Source organism: Pseudophryne corroboree, chromosome 3 (assembly GCF_028390025.1).
Source record: "Pseudophryne corroboree isolate aPseCor3 chromosome 3, aPseCor3.hap2, whole genome shotgun sequence".
In the NCBI taxonomy this organism is placed as follows: Eukaryota; Metazoa; Chordata; class Amphibia; order Anura; family Myobatrachidae; genus Pseudophryne; species Pseudophryne corroboree.
Genome location: NC_086446.1, coordinates 191730599 through 191745456, shown reverse-complemented (window position 1 = coordinate 191745456; position 14858 = coordinate 191730599). Strand labels below are relative to the sequence as shown.

Here is a 14858-nt window from a genome sequence, read left to right as displayed (position 1 = left end):
CTCCTCCTCGCCTCTGATAGCCAGCAGCTCCCGTACTTCCTCATCCCTCCAGTAAGCAGCCATCTTTCCTCTCCTCTCTGCAGCAGTAAAAGGACGTCATCAGATGTCACATGATCTGCTTCCCCAATCTGCTTGTTTTTTCCAAACACGGGTACAAAATCCGTGTCGCACCGTTCACACTGGCGACTATCCATGTAATACACGGAAATAACCCTCCAAAATATCCGGACGCAAATCCTGGATCAATAGACCCGGGAAGATGCACATACCCCCGTTCACACTGTCTTGATGACCCATGTCGGCAGTGCTCGCCCCGGCAAAATCCCGGGTTTTTGTGGCAGTGTGAACATGGTATTAATCACACTCGTTTAAGGATGGATGAGCCACTGAATAAAGCTATCTGTGTGTTGTACCAGTTTCCCCCTCTTCAGTCTAAAATTTACAAGCCAGCAGCCCCCTGGAGAATACTTCTCTAGAAACTCTCATTGAGACTTTCATTCCTCAGCAATATTGATGTATTTTCTTTGTTCTATGCACTTTGTCATCTCTACTTTTCTTCAATATAGATTTTGTTTATGTAAGTATATTTAAAATAATAAAAAACACAATGAATAATAATGACATTGGAAATGGAGCCATATTTCTAAGGTTTTTTTTTCTCATTTAGGATATTTGCTATTGGATTAAAAACAAATGGCCACCAGGAGACCAAAAATACAATGAGAGACTAATAGAAGCTGAAACGGCTTCATGTACAGCACATCCACATCAGAGACAGAGCAGTACAAAGTGCATGTCTTACCAGAAGATGTTAAATGCCTCTAAATTGCATTGAAGTAAGCAAGTTCCTGGAGTGGCATGCCTGTCCCTGTAATGTGTGCCTGAATGATAATGGTCTGTAAAGTGGGTAATCATTGTCTGACTGACCCATTCAATCAACAGTAATAACAATATTGACTTAATGCTGTTTATTGTATAACTGTAACCACACTGAAAGGACTCATCTCTTGTGTCATATTTGGTAGTGGTGATTAAGGTAGAAGATGAAAGCTCTGCATTTTTGGCATGCTTGTGATCTAACCTTTATCCTCCTAACCCCAATGACTGGCAGGCTTCCCATCTACATTTCTGGGTTCCCGAGAGGTTCCGTAATGACCATAGGACCGGCGTATCCTCATGTACAGAGCACAACCACAGACTGACTTCTGCCGTGAAAGCACATTTCCCTCAGTGGCCATATATATCTACATGTAATGAAGTTGCTACATCTTTAAAAAGATGAAGAAATAAACAAAACAGACTGTATAGCATTTGGAATATGTTTGTTACGCTTGCCAAAGCCGGCCTTTTCTTTTGGCTATCAATCCATCCCGTCAAATTAAATGGAAAGACCATATAAGATTAAAATAAAAGCTTTAATAAAAGCTTTTGTTAAAATGACAGCAGAAAATGGTGATATGCAAATTAAGCTATATTATTTGGGTCGTAAAACTTGTGACGGTTGTCAGAGCTTAAATGCAAGTTTTTATTCACTGTAACATCATACAACTTATTTTGTAAGTGATGGCAGTGGGGCCCTGTACACTATAACAGTGATCAGTAACAATTCATCCAATAGGGGCCTGTCATGGTAAAGACGCTGACAGGTACTTCTGGTTCTGACACTGCACATTTGCCTGATCCCTCTCAGGTGATCTCCTGCTCATATCATTAGTTATCAGGGCCAAGATGATCTTTTCACAGAGGGGTAAATTGCCCAAACTGCTTTTCCCACTGAGAGCAATGGGGACACAAGGTCTGTAGCATTATTTTGCCTAGCGCAGGTCACGGATATCTTATTCGTTAGGCATTTATTACATTTGCAGGATATTGAAACCACATGAAAAGGAAACTTTTCCAAAAGGTTTTAACTTTCATTTTCTGTACATATCTTTTACTTGAATGCATAGAAGGGAAAAAAAAGCAGTGGAAAATGCACATGCTGTACCAACCATATGAGGGCCTAATGCCCAGTAGCACTTCCGAACCAAGCTACAACCTCACATACAGTAGCAAGAGTAAATGCAATCTCTCCTTATGCAGTTTAGCAATAGAAAAACAGAACTCCTTTGGAGAAGTGAGCTACTTACCAGGGCATAACCAAATCTGCCACTGTTAGACCTGCAACACAACAAATGATAAAACACTTCTCAAACTCACAGGAATGGAATAGGCTTAAAGGCAGAGTACACGTAACTCCAATATGAAATGACACCAAGAATATTTGCAAACAATCTGTGTACACTTTTTAGAAGTAGAAAAAAACCTTTGTACAAGACGTTACCATGTTAACAACTGGATTTCTAAAAATATTCCCCTCGCTAACACCGCTCTTTTTCGGACTATCATCTTACCCTATACTCCCAAATCAAAGATTTCTCCAGAGCTGTTCCCTTCCTCTAGAACTCATCACCCTGCCTGCACTGCTTCAAACGCTCCCTTACTGGCTACTAGCTCTTTTTACCCTGTTAGCTCCAGTCTCTCAGCTGTTATCCTTGTTCCTCTCAGATTAAGGGGTCTATTCATTAAGCAGTGAAAAGAGTTAAGAAGTGAGCCAGTGGAGAAGTTGCCCATGACAACCAATCGACTGCTCTGTATAATTTTATAGTATGCAAATTGTAAATGTTACGTAAATGCTAATTGGTTGCCATGGGCAACTTCTCCACTGTCTCACTTTTCGCTGCTTCATGAATAAACACCTTAAGGTGTGTACACACAGTGAGATCCCTGCTATGTCCGATTTTGACTATGCGATTTCCCTTGCACTCCCCCAGAGCCCAGATAGTACAGATTATGACTATCTGTGCTTGAGATTTTGTCTATGTGCGATTTTGACTAATGCCCCCTACACACTCAGTGATCCGCAGCCAAGCTGCCCGTTGGCAGGTACGCCCGGCTGCGGGGGAGAATGTGACGGGGGGAGTGAAGTTTCCTCACTTTCCCCGTCACCCGGCTCCATAGCAGTGCATGCTAATATGGACGAGGTTGTCCATATTGGCCTGCATGCATAAGCGACCCGGCACCAATGATGAACGAGCGCGGGGCCGCACATCGTTCATCGTTGGTGCTCACACACTGAACGATATGAACGAGTTCTCGTTCATTAATGAACGAGAACGTGCATATTGTTAAGGGAAATCTTTAAGTATGTAGGGCCCTTAAGTGCCAATTTTGACTATACTTTGTACTAGATAGTACACTAGATAGTCAAGATTGACTTGCCTGCACAGTCTATATAGCCTTAAGATACCATCCCCACGGGAGTGCGCATCAGGATCAAATCTGTATCGCAAGCTGCCTAACACCTAGAGATATGCACCAACTTTTCATAAGATTTTGACTATATAGTCAAAATCTTACAGATTTCACCGTGTGTACACACCTTAACAGTTCACTTTCTAGTTAGGCCTACAATATGTATCAAGCTATTTTTGCGGTCAATCCTCTGAAAAAAATTGATTGCCACACAAATTATCAGGTTAGTATTAAAAAGGTAATGAAGCAGATATCATGTTAGTAAATCTTCTCTGGAAGTGGTAGTGCAGCTTTAACCAGTAAGTAAACCAATCAATTCAGTAGGAACCAGTGACTTGATCAGCTGAATAATCACTAAGCACATAAAATACCTACCACCAGAGTGTAGCAGAAAGGTGCAACCTAGCTCCTAGCTTATGTCGTTGTATTAGTTGTTATTGTTCTAACATGAAAAGAAACTTGAAGTACAGTATATACTTAGTTTAACTATTTAAGGGGGCTCCAGCAGTGCCCTGAACCAGTGACAGAAACAGGCTTGTTGTTAAATGAGGGTCAGAGCATTGGAGGGGTTAAACAAATAAATCCCTGATCAAAAAAATAATGGCCCTCGGTGTAGCGAGAAAATACATTTAGCAATCTCCAGCTTATTTCAAGATCAATATGGTCCTGCTGATTTGTTGAAGTGGCTTTTATGAAGTTACTGCACAGTTCATTGTTATATACCCCTACCTACCAAGCAGATGGTGGTCCATATTAATTCCGTTTCTCTTATGGATCAATAAGGAGATTGCTGATTTGCTTAAAAGGTTTTTAGATGCAGGTGCTGCTTTGCTTATTTTTTATGGGACTTTTTGCTTACCATTCCAAGGAGCATGCTGGAAGAACCAATATCCACCCCCTCCGTAGTTGACAAACACCATTAAAGTCAGGGAGAAGCTGTGCAGAAATAAAACAATATTTAAGTAATTTCTTAGGCAGCCCACAGCAGGATTATAACATAACCTCTGTAGGATACATACATGAACAGGAAACTATTTCTCTTTTATTTAATGCACCATTACTATTTATTTGCCGAATTTAAAATTTTGAAAAAAAAAGAAATAAAACAGTAAATGTGGCATGCAGGGTTCACCATCGGGGGGTACATTTTTAAGGGGTCTGGGCTGTTAAGCAGATGCGGTGTTGGTAATCAATTGTACCATCAAGATCAATTCTGAAGCTGTGATTGCTGAGTTAATTATAGTGACTGTTTGGTCTCCAGAAAATGGCTGCAACTTGCAACTCAGTCAGTAATAGAGAAACACAGTAAGGTGGAATATAAGTCACCTAACACTTATGTGCTCAAGATTTTATTTCACAACTGCTTCTTAGCAAAATAAACAAACCTTGAGGAGTTCTACTTCATACCTCCCAACTGTCCCGCGGGACAGTCCAGTTTTTTTGGGACTGTCCCACTGTCCCACCCACGTGCCGCAGTGTCCAGCAGTGATGGGGGGCAGTTGGGAGGCTCTGTCACTCGCTGCCCTGCTTATCAGAGCAGCGGTGAATAAACGCTGTGCGAATGGGCATGCCCACTCAGTGATGAAAACCGGGGGCATGGCTCTCGATTGCGGCACACCCGCGAAGCCACACCCCTTCCCTGAGGCCACATCCCCTTTTCCCGGCGGGGCGCATGTCAGCCCCCTAACCCCATGACTCTCAGCTTCACCATCCCGTCTCTCTCAGCCTTCCCCTTCCCTTTGTCTATCAGCCTCCAACAGCCTTGCCCTCAGTCTCTCAGCCTCTCCTTCCACATGTCTCTCAACCTCCCCTAACCCTTGTGCCTCTCAGTCTTACCCTGTGTTTGTCAGCCTCCCTCCTGTGTCTCTCAGCCTCCACCTGTGCTTTTTCAGCCTTGGGTTGCTCAGCCTCCTCCTCTGTCTCTCAGCCTCCCCCTCTGTGTCTCTCAGCCAACAGTGTCTGCCTGTGCTTTTAGCCTCCCCTTGTGTCTCACAGCCTCGCCCGTGTCTCAGCCTGCCCCCTGCGTCTCACAGCCTCTTCACTTTGCTTTGGGCGGTATCCTATTACATGCAGTAATGTACCCCACAGTAGAAATGATCATGCTATCCAATTATATCCTGTTTTTACCATGAGGTAAATGACCTTTTATCGGCTGATAACATATGGGATCCATGATAAATTCCCTGGGGCTGTTTATCGGGAATTCAGCTTTGTGTGCCTCAGTGTAATCCCGAAAAGTGATGGCTTATGGGATAGCCCCTGGGGATCCATTAGCTGAGGTAATTTACCCCAACTATAGCTATGTACTTATCCAGTGGCATCACTGGGTTTGGTGTCACCTCCATCCCTGAGCTCCTCACATGCATGATAGGGGGAATGGCTACATGTATGTGATGCAATGCACACTGGTGTATGAAATTTTGAGGAAATTACCTTTTGACACCCCCCAGTATCATCATGCTGGGGGCTTGCCCAGCGCTCCAGGCATAGTGTGTGCACGCGCGTCATCCATTACCACTATCACTGCTCTTCAGTGACACCATCTGAGCAGCTCTGCTATGTTGGTGTTACCTGTTGCAATCTGCACCCACAGCCAGCCCTAACCAATATGATGCCCTAAGCAAGATTTTGTCTGGTGCCCCCTTGCACAGACTCTAGTTCCGCCTCTGACTCTGTACCCCTTCCCCAGCACCATCACCCCTCACTCATAGCAGTCCTCATTTTGGTGCTCCTACCCCCAATACTTCAAATATGTACAGTGTGCACATTCGATACGCAGCCCAAAACGGGTCGTGTTCTTGCTGGGAAGGGGCATGGCCACACAATAATACCCCAGTTGAAATTACGTCACACAGTACTGCAACTTTATTCACATTCTATCATGCAATAGTGTCTCTTACTCATGTTACATCACACAGTAGTACCACGTTACTCCTCACAGTAGTGCCCCTTATTCACATTACACCACACCATTTTGCTATTTATTCACATTAGACCACACAGTAGTGACCTTTCTATACATTATGCCACAAAGTACTGTAGTACACCTTATACACATAATTCCGCACATTAGTAATGCATTTTGCATGCAGACAGAGCCGCAGTCACACACAGAATATAGGCATGCTGCATATAATTTTAATCAGCAGAAGCTGCTTGGGCCCCTAGGCATTCCAAATGCCATAGGCATTTGCCTACTTTGCCTATGCCTAGGACCGACTCTGTCTGCACCCACCTAATGACTCGACTGTCCTAATCTACCAACCCAGTTTAAAATTTCATAGATATATTACATATATATTGTGATGAGAGGGCTTGTGTCTCACCACAATTGTTCACATTTCTGGGCATCAGCTCCCTCCAGGGGAAAAGAAAACAAGGCCTGCACATTCTGCAGTTGCATTAGAGATTTGGGACTCAGGGTTTTATGGATTGCCCAGATCCAGCAGGAACTCATCACTGAGAACAGAAAGAGTTTAAAACTCCTATACACCCACTGCAGATTGCACTGATGCCTGTTAGGGTCCAGCGAGTAGATTGCAGTTTGTAGTGCCAGGGACTGTGGTTGTTGGCTATGCCAGGAGAGCATGGCGGATATTGGCTGCAGGTCGCTGCAGGCATGCATATATATACAGTATAAATATATATACTGTGCATATATATATATATATATATATATAGAGAGAGAGAGAGAGAGAGAGAGAGATACACACACATACAGTACACACACATACAATAGGCTACGACACTCAACTATCTGCGGTGCCTGAGGTATGTGACCACACCATTTAAATTTAAAAAAAAGAATTATACATGCTTTGCACTCACCTAATTACACTCCAACCTGTATTTCAATCAAATTCAGGAAATGTTTGTTCTAAAATACTGCAATAATTTGTTAAGCTGGCCAACACCGTAAAAGGCTTTCCTTCTTGCCTGTCCCAACATGGACTCACAGAACTGTTCTGTATCCTTTGTCACCAGGTATCACACAGATTTAAACACAAACAATGCTAATACAGGTTGAGTATCCCATATCCAAATATTCCGAAATTTGGAATATTCCAAAATACGGACTTTTTTGAGTGAGAGTGAGATAGTGAAACCTTTGTTTTTTGATGGTTCAATTTACACAAACTTTGTTTAATACACAAAGTTATTAAAAATATTGTATTAAATGACCTTCAGGCTGTGTGTATAAGGTGTATATGAAACATAAATGAATTGTGTGACTGTAGACACTTTGTTTAATGCACAAAGTTATAAAAAATATTGGCTAAAATTACCTTCAGGCTGTGTGTATAAGGTGTACATGAAACATAAATGCATTCTGTGCTTAGACTTAGGTCCCATCACCATGATATCTCATTATGGTATGCAATTATTCCAAAATACGGAAAAATAAGAATTTACTCACCGGTAATTCTATTTCTCGTAGTCCGTAGTGGATGCTGGGAACTCCGTAAGGACCATGGGGAATAGCGGGCTCCGAAGGAGGCTGGGCACTCTAGAAAGATTTATGACTACCTGGTGTGCACAGGCTCCTCCCACCATGACCCTCCTCCAAGCCTCAGTTAGGACACTGTGCCCGGACGAGCAGACATAATAAGGAAGGATTTAGAATCCCGGGTAAGGCTCTTACCAGCCACACCAATCACACCGTACAACTCGTGATACTATATCCAGTTTGACAGTATGAAAACAACTGAGCCTCTCAACAGATGGCTCAACAATAACCCTTTAGTTAACAATAACTATTTACAAGTAATGCAGACAATCCGCACTTGGGATGGGCGCCCAGCATCCACTACGGACTACGAGAAATAGAATTACCGGTGAGTAAATTCTTATTTTCTCTAACGTCCTAGTGGATGCTGGGAACTCCGTAAGGACCATGGGGATTATACCAAAGCTCCCAAACGGGCGGGAGAGTGCGGATGACTCTGTAGCACCGAATGAGAGAACTCCAGGTCCTCCTCAGCCAGGGTATCAAATTTGTAGAATTTTGCAAACGTGTTTGCCCCTGACCAAGTAGCTGCTCGGCAAAGTTGTAAAGCTGAGACCCCTCGGGCAGCCGCCCAAGATGAGCCCACCTTCCTTGTGGAATGGGCATTTACAGATTTTGGCTGTGGTATGCCTGCCACAGAATGTGCAAGCTGAATTGTACTACAAATCCAGCGAGCAATAGACTGCTTAGAAGCAGGAGCACCCAGCTTGTTGGGTGCATACAGGATAAACAGCGAGTCAGAGTTTCTGACTCCAGCCGTCCTGGAAACATATATTTTCAGGGCCCTGACAACGTCTAGCAACTTGGAGTCCTCCAATTCACTAGTAGCCGCCGGCACCACAATAGGCTGGTTCAGGTGAAACGCTGACACCACCTTAGGAAGAAATTGGGGACGAGTCCTCAATTCTGCCCTATCCATGTGGAAAATCAGATAAGGGCTTTTACATGATAAAGCCGCCAATTCTGACACTCGCCTGGCTGAAGCCAAGGCCAATAACATGACCACTTTCCACGTGAGATATTTTAGATCCACGGTTTTTAGTGGCTCAAACCAATGTGATTTTAAGAAAACTCAACACCACGTTGAGATCCCAAGGTGCCACAGGGGGCACAAACGGGGGCTGAATATGCAGCACTCCTTTCACAATGCCTGAACTTCAGGTACTGAAGCTAATTCTTTTTGAAAGAAAATCGACAGAGCCGAGATCTGTACTTTAATGGAGCCTAGACTTAGGCCCATATTCACTCCTGCTTGCAGGAAATGTAGAAATCGACCTAGTGGAAATTCCTCTGTTGGGGCCTTTTTGGCCTCGCACCATGCAACATATTCCCGCCACATGCGGTGATAATGCTTTGCCGTAACATCTTTCCTGGCTTTAATAAGCGCAGGAATGACTTCTTCCGGAATACCCTTTTCCTTCAGGATCCGGCGCTCAATCGCCATGCCGTCAAACGCAGCCGCGGTAAGTCTTGGAACAGACAGGGCCCCTGCTGAAGCAGGTCCTGTCTGAGCGGCAGAGGCCATGGGTCCTCTGATATCATTTCCTGAAGTTCCGGGTACCAAGCCCTTCTTGGCCAATCCGGAACCACGAGTATCGTTCTTACTCCTCGCCATCTTATTATTCTTAGTACCTTTGGTATGAGAGGCAGAGTAGGGAACACATAAACCGACTGGTACACCCACGGTGTCACTAGAGCGTCCACAGCTATCGCCTGAGGGTCCCTTGACCTGGCGCAATATCTCTTTAGCTTTTTGTTGAGGCGGGACGCCATCATGTCCACCTGTGGCCTTTCCCAACGGTTTACAATCAGTTGGAAGACTTCTGGATGAAGTCCCCACTCTCCCGGGTGTAGGTCGTGTCTGCTGAGGAAGTCTGCTTCACAGTTGTCCACTCCCGGAATGAACACTGCTGACAGTGCTAGTACGTGATTTTCCGCCCATCGGAGAATCCTTGTGGCTTCTGCCATTGCCATCCTGCTTCTTGTGCCGCCCTGTCGGGTCACATGGGCGACTGCCGTGATGTTGTCTGACTGTATCAGTACCGGCTGGTTTTGAAGCAGGGGTCTTGCCTGACTTAGGGCATTGTAAATGGCCCTCAGTTCCAGAATTTATATGTAGGGAAGTCTCCTGACTTGACCATAGGCCCTGGAAGTTTCTTCCCTGTGTGACTGCTCCCCAGCCTTGAAGGCTGGCATCCGTGGTCACCAGGACCCAGTCCTGTATGCCGAAACTGCGGCCCTCTAGAAGATGAGCACCCTGCATCCACCACAGTAGAGACACCCTGGTCCTTGGAGACAGGGTTATCATTTGATGCATTTGAAGATGCGATCCCGACCACTTATCTAAGAGGTCTCACGGGAAGGTCCTCGCATGGAACCTGCCGAATGGAATTGCTTCGTATGAAGCCACCATTTTTCCCAGGACTCGTGTGCAACGATGCACCGATACCCTTTTTGGTTTTAGGAGGTCTCTGACTAGAGATGACAGCTCCTTGGCTTTCTCCTGCGGGAGAAACACTTTTTTCTGTTCTGTGTCCAAAATCATCCCCAGGAACAGTAAGCGAGTGGAAGGAACCAGCTGTGACTTTGGAATGTTCAGAATCCAGCCATGCTGTTGTAGCACCTCCTGAGATAGTGCTACTCCGACCAGTAACTGCTCCCTGGACCTTGCCTTTATAAGGAGATCATCCAAGTATGGGATAAATAAAAACTCCCTTTTTTTTTTGAAGGAGTATCATCATTTCTGCCATTACCTTGGTAAACACCCTCGGTGCCGTGGACAGTCCAAACGGTAGTGTCTGGAATTGGTAATGGCAATCCTGTACCACAATCTGAGGTACTCCTGGTGAGGAAGGTAAATAGGGACATGCAGGTAAGCATCCTTGATGTCCAGGGATACCATGTAATCCCCCTCGTCCAGGCTTGCAATAACCGCCCTGAGCGATTCCATCTTGAACTTTGTTATGTAAGTGTTCAAGGATTTCCATTTTAAAATGGGTCTCACCGAACCGGCTGGTTTCGGTACCACAAACAGTGTGGAATAGTAACCCCGTCCTTGTTGAAGTAGGGGCACCTTGACTATCACCTGCTGGGAATACAGCTTGTGAATTGCCTCTAGCACAGCCTCCCTGCCTGAGGGAGTTGTCGGCAAGGCAGATTTGAGTAAACGGCGGGGGGGAGACGCCTCGACTTCCAGCTTGTACCCCTGAGATACTACTTGAAGGATCCAGGGATCCACCTGTGAGCGAGCCCACTGATCGCTGAAATTTTTGAGGCGGCCCTCCACCGTACCTGGCTACGCCTGTGGAGCCCCCGCGTCATGCGGTGGACTCAGAGGAAGCAGGGGAAATATTTTGATTCTGGGGACTGGCTGCTGGTGCAGCATTTTCCCTCTTCCCTCGTTTGACCCGCCTGCTTTTTTGAAGCCGAAAGGACTGTACCTGATAATACAGTGCGTTTCTTAGGCTGTGAGGAAACCTGAGGTAAAATATTTTCATCCCAGCTGTTGCTGTGGATACGAGGTCCCAGAGACCATCCCCAACCAATTCCTTACCCTTATAAGGCTCTATGTGCCTTTTAAAGTCAGCATCACCTGTCCAGTGTCGGGTCTCCAATACCCTCCTGACAGAATGGACATTGCAATAATTCAGGATGCCAGCCGGCAAAATATTCCTCTGTGCATCCCTCATATATAAGACGACGTCTTATGTTCGCAAAATAGTATCCCTGTTTGAAAGGGGTACAGACCACGCTGCAGCAGTCTGCAGGTCTCAGTCTAGTACCTGAGTGTGTAATTACAGACTTCAGGATAGCCTCCTGCTATTTATCAGCAGGTACCTTCAAAGTGGCCGTATCCTAAGACGGCAGTGCCACCTTGACAAACGTGTGAGCGCCTTATCCACCCTAGGGGATATAACTCCCAGCGTAACTTATCCTCTGGCGGGAAAGGGTACGCCATCAGTAACTTGTTAGAAATTACCAGTTTCTTATCGGGGAAACCCACGCTTTTTCACACTTCATTCACTCATTTGATGGGGGAACAAAACACTGCCTGCTTTTTCTCCCCACACATAAAACCCTTTGTTTTTAGTGGTACTTGGGTTAATGTCAGAAATGTGTAAAACATTTTATATTGCCGGGATCATGTAACGGGATGTTCCTGGTGGATTGTGTATATGTCTCAACCTCGTCGACACTGGAGTCAGACTCCGTGTCGACATCTGTGTCTGCCATCTGAGGGAGCGTTGATGGCCTTTGAGACGTCAGGGCAGGCGCGGGCTGAGAAGCCGGCTGTCCCATAGCTGTTACGTCATCCAGCCTTTTATGTAAGGAGTTGACACTGTCGGTTAATACCTTCCACTTATCCATCCACTCTGGTGTCGGCCCACAGGGGCGACATCTCATTTATCGGCAACTGCTCCGCCTCCACATAAGTCTCCTCATCAAACATGTCGACACAGCCGTACCGACACACCGCACACACACAAGGAATGCTCCAATGAGGACAGGACCCACAAAAGCCCTTTGGGGGGACAGAGTGAGAGTATGCCAGCACACACCAGAGCGCTATATAATGCAGGGACTAACTGAGTTATGTCCCGTATAGCTGCTTTTATATAATTTATACTGCGCCTAAATTTAGTGCCCCCCCTCTCTGTTTTAACCCTGTTCTGTAGTGTAGACTGCAGGGGAGAGCCAGGGAGCTTCCCTCCAACGGAGCTGTGAGGGAAAAATGGCGCCAGTGTACTGAGGAGATAGGCTCCGCCCCTTTTTCGCTGACTTTTCTCCCGCATTTTTATGGAATCTGGCAGGGGTTAATATACATCCATATAGCCCTGGGGGTTATATGTGATGTATTTTTGCCAGCCAAGGTGTTTATATTGCTGCTCAGGGCGCCCCCCCCAGCGCCCTGCACCCATCAGTGACCGGAGTGTGTGGTGTGCATGAGGAGCAATGGCGCACAGCTGCAGTGCTGTGCGCTACCTTGGTGAAGACTGATGTCTTCTGCCGCCGTTTTTCCGGACCTCTTCTTGCTTCTGGCTCTGTAAGGGGGATGGCGGCGCGGCTCCGGGACCGAACACCAAGGACTGGGCCTGCGGTCGATCCCTCTGGAGCTAATGGTGTCCAGTAGCCTAAGAAGCCCAATCCGGCTGCAAGCAGGCGAGTTCGCTTCTTCTCCCCTTAGTCCCTCGCTGCAGTGAGCCTGTTGCCAGCAGGTCTCACTGAAAATAAAAAACCTAAATCTATCCTTACTTTCTAAGGGCTCAGGAGAGCCCCTAGTGTGCATCCAACCTCGGCCGGGCACAAGATCTAACTGAGGCTTGGAGGAGGGTCATGGTGGGAGGAGCCAGTGCACACCAGGTAGTCATAAATCTTTCTAGAGTGCCCAGCCTCCTTCGGAGCCCGCTATTCCCCATGGTCCTTACGGAGTTCCCAGCATCCACTAGGACGTTAGAGAAAATACGATATCCAAAATACCTCTGGTCCCAAGCATTTTGGATAAGGGATACTCAACCTGTATAATGGGTTTAGGTTAGCTAGCTCATTAGCCTAAAGACACAGAACCTCCACCAAGCGGAATGCAGTTAGCATACCGGTGGTCGGGATGCCAGCAATTAAAATCCTGGCGCCGCAATCCCAGCCCACAGGCAGAACACCAGCACCAGTACACTGACATCACTCTCAATGCCGACGCCAGAAATCCTGACTGCCGGCATCCCGATCGTAAGTATGCTTGGTCGGATAAGGCTGCTGGGATGGTGGTAGGTAATTAGGTTTAGGCATTAGGGGGTGGGATAGGGTTAGACTGCGGGGACAGAGGGTTAGGGTTGGGCACTTAGAAGGGGAGGTTAGGATTAGGCTATGGGTGGGGTGGGATAGGGTTAGGCTGCCAGGAGGGACGGTTAGGTTTAGGCACTAAATGGTAAGGTTAGGGTTAGGCTGCAGCAGGGGGGAGGGATATACAGGGAGACGGTTAGTATACTTACCACACCCCTGTTGGAGTTCTGGAGTTGTCTTACATATAGGAAAATGGGGTGCTAGATAAAATGTGATAACAAAATGTTATTATAAACAATACAGGTTTAGTATCCCTTATCCAAAATGCTTGGGACCAGAGGTATTTTGGATATCGAATTTTTCCGTATTTTTGGAATAATTGCATACCATAATGAGATATCATGGTGATGGGACCTAAATCTAAGCACAGAATGCATTTATGTTACATATACACCTTATACACACAGCCTGAAGGTCATTTTAGCCAATATTTTTTATAACTTTGTGCATTAAACAAAGTGTGTCTACAGTCACACAATTCATTTATGTTTCATATACACCTTATACACACAGCCTGAAGGTAATTTAATACAATATTTTTAATAACTTTGTGTATTAAACAAAGTTTGTGTACATTGAGCCATCAGAAAACAAAGGTTTCACTATCTCACTCTCACTCAAAAATGTCCGTATTTTGGAATATTCCGTTTTTCGGAATATTTGGATATGGGATACTCAACCTGTATAATAAAATGTAAGATTTTTTTTTTCAAACTCTATAAAAGTGGAGAATAAAAATGTATAGCATATATAAAAGCATTGTACATATCGACAGAAAGCAATCATGTGTATCAAATTGCGCTATACAATAAAGTACAACATAGCTGGAAAAATATCTAAAGAATTCCACTTAATTTTTATATTTTATAAGGGGAGAACAACATTAAAGGCAACAACAAATAGGTTACACAGTGGGTTGAGGGGTGGGATTGGGTAAATAAAAAACAGGGATGGAAAGGTAGGGAGTGGGGAGGGGACAATACCGTTACAGACCAAGCTGCAAAGAGAAGGGGTACATTAAAACATCAGGTAGAGGGGTCGGACTAGCGTCTATAAAGGGTAATGAAACCAAATTGGATTAACCATTTACCGGGTGCCCGGCATTTGTCTATGAAAATGTAGGTACCATGGGCCCCAAATTGCTAAAAATTTAGTCATAGAGTCATGAAGCAAGGCAGAAATGTACTCCATCCATGTTACAAACCAAATTTTATTGATT

General features: G+C 45.3%; 1 protein-coding gene across 3 annotated transcripts in view; it reads right to left on the bottom strand.

Annotated features, from left to right (window-relative positions):
- The window catches only part of LOC135055093 (heparan-alpha-glucosaminide N-acetyltransferase-like), a 1318407-nt gene that overhangs the window by 549040 nt on the left and 754509 nt on the right, over positions 1-14858 (bottom strand). For all 3 annotated transcript variants that reach the window (XM_063958741.1, XM_063958739.1, XM_063958740.1), the window contains exons 8-9: positions 4154-4230; positions 2130-2160 (exon numbers count right to left, since the gene is read on the bottom strand). In XM_063958741.1, coding sequence (XP_063814811.1) covers positions 2130-2160; positions 4154-4230 — 108 coding nt within the window. The remainder of the gene's footprint in view (positions 1-2129; positions 2161-4153; positions 4231-14858) is intronic.